The sequence below is a fragment of the Arachis duranensis genome, chromosome 4 (assembly GCF_000817695.3).
Source record: "Arachis duranensis cultivar V14167 chromosome 4, aradu.V14167.gnm2.J7QH, whole genome shotgun sequence".
In the NCBI taxonomy this organism is placed as follows: domain Eukaryota; kingdom Viridiplantae; phylum Streptophyta; class Magnoliopsida; order Fabales; family Fabaceae; genus Arachis; species Arachis duranensis.
The window spans coordinates 7,991,577-8,000,903 of record NC_029775.3 but is presented as its reverse complement, the minus strand read 5'-3'; the positions used below and the strand labels follow the sequence as shown (position 1 = coordinate 8,000,903).

General features: G+C 30.5%; 1 protein-coding gene and 1 pseudogene across 1 annotated transcript in view; both read right to left on the bottom strand.

Annotated features, from left to right (window-relative positions):
• Window positions 1–1,648, bottom strand: part of LOC107483099 (isovaleryl-CoA dehydrogenase, mitochondrial-like) — a 6,271-nt pseudogene extending 4,623 nt beyond the window's left edge.
• A 3,703-nt stretch (window positions 1,649–5,351) lies between these two features.
• The window catches only part of LOC107483130 (probable LRR receptor-like serine/threonine-protein kinase At3g47570), a 6,930-nt gene continuing 2,954 nt past the window's right edge, over window positions 5,352–9,327 (bottom strand). Inside the window, exons 3-5 of the mRNA XM_016103750.3 lie at window positions 8,374–8,592; window positions 5,917–7,899; window positions 5,352–5,801 (exon numbers count right to left, since the gene is read on the bottom strand). Coding sequence (XP_015959236.1) covers window positions 5,458–5,801; window positions 5,917–7,899; window positions 8,374–8,592 — 2,546 coding nt within the window. The 3' untranslated portion in view covers window positions 5,352–5,457. The remainder of the gene's footprint in view (window positions 5,802–5,916; window positions 7,900–8,373; window positions 8,593–9,327) is intronic.

The following is a 9,327-nucleotide window of genomic DNA, read 5'->3' as shown; positions in this document are numbered from 1 at the left end:
CTTAATCCTATGACGACAGAGAAAAAAAGAACTAGAATTTAGGATTTTTAAAATTAATATATATAAAAAGAGTATTTTAGTTATTTTTTATAAAAAATAATATTGATTTAGATTGATTCAAAATTTGATTTACTATTTTTTTGTCAAATTAATTTGTCTGGCTTAATTATGACAAAAATAACATGATTTAATCGATTATATGTATTAAATTTTAATTATTAAAAACATCATTAAAAAAAACGTTTTAGACGTCTTTATAGGAGTACCTCTTATATGTTAATATTGTTGTTAAAAAATTTTTTAAAACAACAATAATCCAAAAGATAGTTAAAATTTAAAATCATTAATAGCCCAAATTCAGAATTTTATAAAGAGAAAATTTTAGAAATATATACGAAGAAGAATTAAAGTCATATATACTAATGCTGTTGAACTATTTAAAAAAAAAAAATTAGTCTCAGTTTTCTCCTTATATTATTATAACATCTTTTAAATATAATTAATAACACATGACTGCTAATTCTTTCTATTTGTGTTTTAGTATGCATGCATGTTAAAATCTGCATGCGGCAGTTAACTTTAACTTTTTTCTTTTATTTAATAAAATAAGTTATTAGTAAGTAGCGACTCAAACATACAATACATAAACTTCAGCGACTTTTCTCTTTTCTGAATTTTTGTTAGGACTCAAACATGCACTCAAGCCCATCTCTGTTAATTTGCTCCTTTAATTTTAGTCCATTTTTTCTTTTTCTTTGAAAAAAAAAAAATCAAAGCATCTTTGAGAATGAGAATAACGATGTAAACGGGAGTAAAGATAATGGTTCAGTCCTTTTAACCTGGGTATTGAGAATGCGGTGTATGTTGGATAAGAAGCTAGAGCAAGTGGTAGGGTATGACTCATGAATGATATCAAGAGGTTTGAGCAAAAATCGCATTGGTTAGCTTGTGATGTGTTCCTCGAAACTAAGGTTGACAATAAAAACTTTTTTAAAATTTAATTCTATCTTATTTGTACTTTAAGAATATTTTAATCTTAATTTTAGTCGCACTTTAAAATTTTGAGTAAAGGATAAATAGGTCTCTAACCTTTTTTTTTTCGCAGACATTTTCGTCTCCAAAGATTTGAAAATACATTCATATCCTTGATCCTTTCAAAACGCGGACAAATTTACCCCTCTGCTGAAGTGATTCTGTTGGACTCAACAGAAAACGCTGACATGGCGCTGACTTGGCTGTTACGAGAGCACACGTGACATATAACTTTTTAAAATAGGACATATTAGTCCTCTCATACCAAAACGTGTAACTTTTCAAAATAGGACATATTAGTCCTCCCACCCCAAACGACGTTGTTTCACCCAAACTCCCAATCTTTCACATTTATGAGCCATAATCCTTCCACAGAAACGGTGAAGTGGGTCATTGTCCTCAACTACCTCCGACCCCAACCACCTCCTGCTCTCTGACTCCCTCTTCCATCATCACCTACGCTGCCCCTCCTCTCCTTGCCCCATCCCCCTCCCTCTCCACTCCCTCGCTTACCCTAACACACTCTACTCCCTTCCCCATGTGTACCCTCCACAACCACCGTGTCCCAATGTTCTGTTCTAGTCTCATCTTCGCGCTTCCAGGAGAAGATCGCCATCGTCAGTAGTGGTGGCTTGGCCACAATCAAAGAAGCACGACAGAACCAACCTCTGCAAGGATCGCTGTCGGAACTCAGCGCTGCCTCCACATGACCGTTTGGTGCTCCTCGCGTTGCGACAACGTCACCGCAAAGCACACCCGTGGAATCACTCGCGACGCCGTCCTCGCCGCTCAGGATTCAGCCACCTCCATCATGCACGTTGTCCTCTCCTTCCTCCTTTGCGACGGCACTGACCTCGACACCACCGCCTCGATGTAGAACTGCAGCTTCGCCAACGTCGCTTGCTGTCGGTGGAAGATTCAACCCCTCCGCTGTTGCTCCGCCACCCTGGATGACAACTTCCTTCTCGGCCAGAGCCATTTTCTCCATATGCAATTTCTGGTAAGTTGCTGATTCTATTTGAGAGTGTAGCAGTTTTTCTAGAATTATGAGGAGTTCTTACATGTTCTTCATAAATTGCACAATCTGGACTGGTTGAATTGTGAATTGAGCATGTGAAATTGAATTTGTGCTCTGTTGTTGGTGAATATGTTACTGAATTGCTTGTTGAATCTGAATTCGCTTAGACTCCTACCTCTCATTTTTCTTAAAATTTTGCCGATGTTGTTGCGGTTTGTTACTCTGTTGATTCTTTGTTTGTGTGTTTTGGATGCATTGCTGATGATTCTGGAATTACAAAACTGGAAGTACTGAATTTGCTACTTCTGAATTTGGTGAAGTATTATTGATTGGTTGAAAATCTAAATCTGATTTGGCTTGAATCTGGAATATTGGTTGAAAATGCAGAAGGGATTAAAGTGTGTTTGGAGGGGTGGTGGAGAAACGGTGTCGTTTTGGTGGTGGGGACTAATACGTCCTCTTTTCAGAAGATACAGTTTACGTGTCATCCCGTAACGGCCAGGTCAGAGTCACGGGAATTATGTCAGCGTTTTTCGTCGGGTCCAACTGTGTGACTTCAACGGAAGGGTAAATTTGTCCGCGTTTTGAAAGGGTCAAAGATATGAATATATTTTCCAATTTTTAAGACGAAAATATACGCAGAAAAAAAAAATCAAAAACCTATTTGTCATTTATTCTAAAATTTTTAACCGGACTTTATTTAACTATATCCGTAATAAAGTCATTTTTTTCAACCAAACGTAATATTTAAGGAAAGTTCTATGCTACTGACGGTCAAAATAAACATAGCATGCTGAACATGCGTGTTTAAGAAAAAGAGTAACACGTAGAAGTTTCAATTTTTTTTATAGGAGCATTGCTACAAACCCGGTTTTCTTCCATTTTCTTTATTACAAAGCTAATTAATTAATGTCAGTAACTCTTTTTTTTTTTCGGACTGGTCTTGAATAACTCTTGAGTAATAATTATTTTTGGTATTGGACTAAAAATTATTTTGAATGACTAATAGAAATCGAATAACAATAGTTGATGATTTATTGATTCCTTTTTCAAGTTTAGTTGAAAATATCTTTTTTTTTTCTTGATTAAAAAGTAGAAATATTTATTGTCAATAAATTATAATTTAAATGATATAATTTTTTCGTATTCACTTAAAAAGTTGTGGATTTGAGTTCAGTTTATAATTTATTTTGTTTTAAATTTTATTGATTTTTATGAATAGTTATTGATTGGATAAATTTAATTTAAATTTAAAATTTTATTGACCGAAAAAATTTAATTTAAATTAAAAAAATTAAACCAATATGTTTCTTCATTATATTACACATTTATTTAAATTTAAATTAATATAATAAAAATTAATATAATTTTATTACCATTTAGATCGTATCAATTTATATAACTCATCCAAATTTTAAGTTTTAATAATTTTATAATTAAAAATGATTAAATATTTATTATTTTCAACAAAATGTATTAATTACCTTTTAAATAGACTAAAAATATACTACAAACACCCTTTTTTTGTTTATTAGTTTGATCTCCTTTACATAATAATAATAATAATAATAACATGTATCTTGTTTAGGGTAAGAAAAATGTGATTTTGAGATACATGCATCATGTATGTATAATTTTTTTCACTATAAATGAGATAAATAATATTACATAAATTAATAAATATTTTTAAATTATATATTTGTTTATTTATTTAAAAAAAATCCAAAACATTAATATAAGATATCATAATATAGTCCAAAATTTAATTAAATATTACTAACAAGCATAACTATATTTTTGTTTTTGGCAATCGTAAATATAATTGCCTATTTATTAATCACAGTGAGTGAAAATTTTTGGTATTTGGAGGAAAAAAAAAGACAATTTCAACTAGACTTAAAAAAGGGTCAATAAATTATCAATTAATTTTTTTGTATTATTATCAAACTATTGTTATCTAGCCTCTATTAGTCATTCACAAATAAATTCTCAGTCCAATACCAAAAACAGATAGGGTCCAAGAATTACACAAAACATTAATTATTAATAATTAATTTTGTAATAAAAAAATGGAATGAAACGACCTTTATTACATATTCTTATAAAGAAACTAAAATCTCTGTTACTCTCCTCTTTAAACACGCATATTCAACATGCTATGTTTATCTTGACAGTCAACATCATAGAATCTTTTAATATTTAATTATTTTATAAACATGTTAATAAAACATACAATACAAAATTAAATTTAAACTAAATTAAAATTATGCAGAAAAATAAAGAATATTTTAAATATAAATTTTTTTATTTTAAATTTAATTTTTTTAATTTTTAAATTATTTTATTAATTTTATTATTTTAAAAATAAAAAATAAAAATTAATCCGTTACAAATAATAAAAAATTGCGGCGGATAAACACGACCATATCTTGAGCCGCTAGTTTTTAAATAATTAAAATAATAAATCAAAATAAAATTAAATGTATAAAAAAGATAAAATAAAAAGACAATAAATAACAAAATATTAGTTCAATAAAGATGTGTCTACAACCATTGCTGAATAATAGTTGAGATTTTCACCGTAAAACCGCATTGCAAAATATTATTATCTTAAACCATGTCAAATTAAGTAAGGACTAAGATAACTAAAAGATCTAAAATTTTTAGATGTTATTCTTGCCCTTTTAGTAATGGATAAGCACAGAAAAATACAATAATTTTATATATAAGATACACATGCAAAAGATTGAGAAATAATAAATTAAACAAACATTTAATCTTAATAGTGGTTGATGGTAATATCTGAGATAATTATGAATTGATTTTTTTTGTTTAGTTTTTTTTTTTGGGTATGTCGTTGCTTATTTTATTGTGTTAAACTCTTTTACTTAAAAAATAAATAAATAAACACTATTTGACTCTAATGTTTTGTCAATGAATTAATATGCTTTTTTTAGTGTTTTTTTTTACTAAAAATAAGAAAATTTGAATTCGTGATTTTTTAGATAAATATGAAGAGATTATGTCATTTGAATTATAATTTATTGGCTTTTTTTAGTATGTTAATATTGAGAAATAATTTAAATACATAATTAATTAATAATAATTATTATATTTTCATAGCAAATAAACTATAATTTAAATAGCATAATGTCTTTAAATATTTTTTTTATTAAAAATAATTAAATTTTTCAATTAATTGTGACTCTATAATTTAAAATTTTTATGGTAATGATTTTTTGTATTTAAAAAAAATACTTTATATATTTCATATATTAACTCCTGCAAGTACAGGTAGATATACTAGTATATATATAAATAGAAGTTTAGACAAGTAACATAGAGGTCAACAAAAACATAAAATTATAATGGATAGTCTTAACTTCAATTTCTTCCTTGTGTCATCATCATCTCTGCTGAAATGTGGTTTTGATTTTGCTTAGCAGAACAAAGACCTCCTTCATACTAATTCTCTCATTTGGAGAGTCATGAGAGCAATCCAGAGCCAAGTCCATGATTTTTGATAAGGCTACTTCCATGGCAGAAACAACTTGTTCCTCTCCCTCCATCAAATTAGGATCCACAACCTCAGTTATCCCACGTGGCAATGACTGTTGGATCCATGACCTTAAGCTTAGTCCCTCACAAAACATTTCATCAGTTGGTTTCTTTCTTGTGAACACTTCCATTAGCAAAATACCATAGCTGTACACATCTCCCTTTAGGGACACTACTCCTTCCAATCCATACTCTACAATCACAATTGCAAGTCATAAGAATTCTGATATTATAATATTAAATTACTTCTCCCATAAACTTTATTTAACAAGAACTAATGAAAAATAAGAGCATGCAAGTCATAATACCTGGAGCCATATAACCAAGGGTGGCTAAGGTGTTTGTATGGATTTCAGATTGACCTTCTTCCAATAGTTTAGCAATGTTGAAATCACAAACATGTGCAACCATATCTTCATCTAAAAGAACATTACTTGGCTTCAAATCACAATGCACCACAGGTCTAGTGTTACCATGGTGCAGATACTCCAATGCACATGCAACATCTATTACTACCTTCAACCTTTGCATGAATGGTAGGCAATAGTTATGAGAATACAACCACTGCTCCAAGTTCCCATTTGCTACAAATTCCATCACCAAGGCCTTGAAATCAATGGAATTTGAGCAACTGCTGATGACTTTAACAAGATTTCTATGGCGAAGATTTCGCATCGCTTCGCATTCTGCATCAAAGCTTCTTGGTGCTTGTTGTATCTCCAAGTTGAATACTTTAACAGCAACCACAGTTCCATTTGAAAGCTCACCTCTAAAAACAGAACCTAAACCCCCTCTTCCAATAAGATTGCTCTCATCAAATTTCTGTGTTGCCTCCATGAGTTCAAAGTAGGAAATTCGACTTGGAAATCGAAACGATGGTAAGTCTTCAGCAACTGAACCCTTTCTTAGTTTTCTTCTGTAAATCAGAATAACTGCACATGCAAGAATCATGCATAATACAATTAAGGGTATTGCCAATTTCAGAGCTTTGGATCTCCTACTGTTTTTTGCACTATCATTGGAACATGGTGGGACTCCAAAATTTGGTCTTCCACAGAGTCCATCATTCATCATGAATGATTGAGGTTTGAAATTTATAAACTTGCCACCATAAGGAATCTCACCATATAGCCTATTATAAGACAAGTTTATAAACTTGAGATCAACAATGTTCACAAAGGACTTAGGAATGGTTCCTGATAAAAGATTATGGGAAAAATCAAGAAATTCCAAACTCAACATGTTCCCAATTGAATCAGGAATAGGCCCTTGTAACATGTTATAGGCTAATGAGAGATTCAATATTCTTTGCAAGCTACCAATTCCGGTGGGAATTTTTCCTGAAAGCTTGTTATATGAAATATCCAAATTGATCACAGCATTCATGCTACTTATCTCAGCTGGCAAAGACCCTTCAAGGCCATTGGTGGATAAATTTACCTCCAAGATATCACTGAGGCTCCCAAGTGTGGAAGGTATAGTGGAGTTTAGATTGTTGGAATCTAAGTAAAGTATTCTTAGAGAAGAAAGATGATCCACACATCTTGGAATTGGCCCAAAAATGTTGTTATTGCTAAGAATCAACTGGTTCAAACTCTGAATCCTGCAAATTTGTTCTGGGATAGAGCTATTTAGCCTATTGTTCGAAAGGTCCAATAATTGAAGAAGCTGTAAGTTCCCAATTGTGCTTGGAATCTCTCCAATAAATTGGTTGTTATACATCTTTAAATCATATAGGTTCTTCAAGTTTCCAATCTGTGGAGGAATTTCACCCTTGATGTTACAACTCCTCACATCAAACCTTTGAAGAGATTGTGAAAGATTTCCAATGGCATTTGGAAGTGTTCCACCAAGGGGATTAAATGCTAAAAGAATCTTTGTCAATTGCCTGCATTGTGTGAGTGAATTGAGGAAACCAAGACCACCAGTGAAGTTGTTTCCCAAGAGATATAGGACCTGGAGATTTCTCAAGTTGCCAAATGAATCAGGTATAGGTCCTGAAAAGGAACTGTTGGCAAGTACTAGCTCAAGTAGCATTGAAGCATTGAAAAGAGGTGTTGGAATTTCTCCACTAAGGTTGGTCCCAGAAATGTAGAGGAATTGGAGATTGGAGAGGGTGTGATGTGCTTGAATTGGAAGATTTCCTGATAGATTGTTGTTTGAGAGTGAGAGGCTTTGTAGTCCTGAGATGTTGAAGATGTTTGGAGGGATTGATCCTGTTAGTTTGTTGCCTTGTAAGTGCAATATCTCAAGCTTTCTTAATTTGTCACCTATCTCATAGGGTATTGTACCTGCAACATATCCCCTCAATCATTAAAAAGTAGTTAAAATTTGCATTAAAAAATTAGTCACCGTGTATTTGTAACTTATTTTTAATGTATATTTTCAATATATATTTTATACTAGTGGTTGATTTAGTAGTTGATTTTTTATGTGCCTCTAATATGATCATACAAAGAATGTTGTGAAGGTTCAATTTAATCCTTAAAATAAATGTATTGTTTGTTGACGATATGCATTTCCTGACATGGAATCTTGTGTGGCATTGATCAATTCCACATTTTGAAGGAGATTTGCAACAGAAGCAATAAAATTCTTCAAAAACAGAACAATAGAGTAGCACCCAATGTGCAATATTTTAATGAAAACAACAACTATCAATTTAAAGAAGGTAAAATGAAAAAGTAAACTCTTAGAAATAAAATACATAGAGAGTTTCAAGGATCAAATTAATTTTTAACTAGGAATGCAAATTAAATGGAAACCTGTGAAAAAGTTTGCTCCGAGATATAAGTTTACTAATGAGGTGCAGTTGCCAATAGACTTTGGAATGGTGCCACCAACATTGTTATTTAATATAGAAATGTGTTGTAAGGAATGAGCTTGATCACACATCTCTTCAGGAAGTTGACCACCAAAGAAGTTGTTCCGAAGGTTTATTAGTCTTAAACTGGAGATGTTGAAAAGAGACTGAGGAAGTGAACCTATCACAAAACATCAAGTATAATATTAAGAGAAATGTTAAGAGTAATACTTTAGACCAACATTTTATTTTTATTTATACTAAGTTTAATTATTCTATTAGTTCTCATATTCTTATCTGTATTTTTTTTTTCTTTTCAATGGGTCCCTATTTCATATCAAATTTTGTAATTAAATCTTTGTGGTGACAAAATAAATATGCCTAACACTTGATTTCAATGTTTAACAGACAGTTGATTTCAATAATTTTGTGACGACTAACGACAGAGACTTAGTTACAAAATTTGATATAGTATAGAGATCTAATTAAAAAAAAGTACAAAAATCTAATTAAAAATTCGATGAAATTATAAGACTGGCAGAATAATTAAATCTTGAGAAAATTTCACTCCCCTCTCCTGTGAGATGCTAAAATGACACTCCCCTCCCATCTATTTTATAAATGTACATTTCCCTCCCTTCTAACTTTTAAAAAACCTCATTTTTAATCCATTTTAAACTTTTTGTGTTAACTAATGTTAACTTTATCCATTTTTTAAGAAAAAAATTATTTTTTAAAAAATATTCATTAGCAAAAATTTTATTTTTTATTATTAAATTTTGCTTAATAAAATATTCTTTAATAAATTATTTTTTTATTGATTAAATTATATTTTACTAAAATATTTTTAAAAAATTAATAATTAAATTATTTTTTCTAATATATCCTTCAATAATTTTTTAATTATTAAATTGTG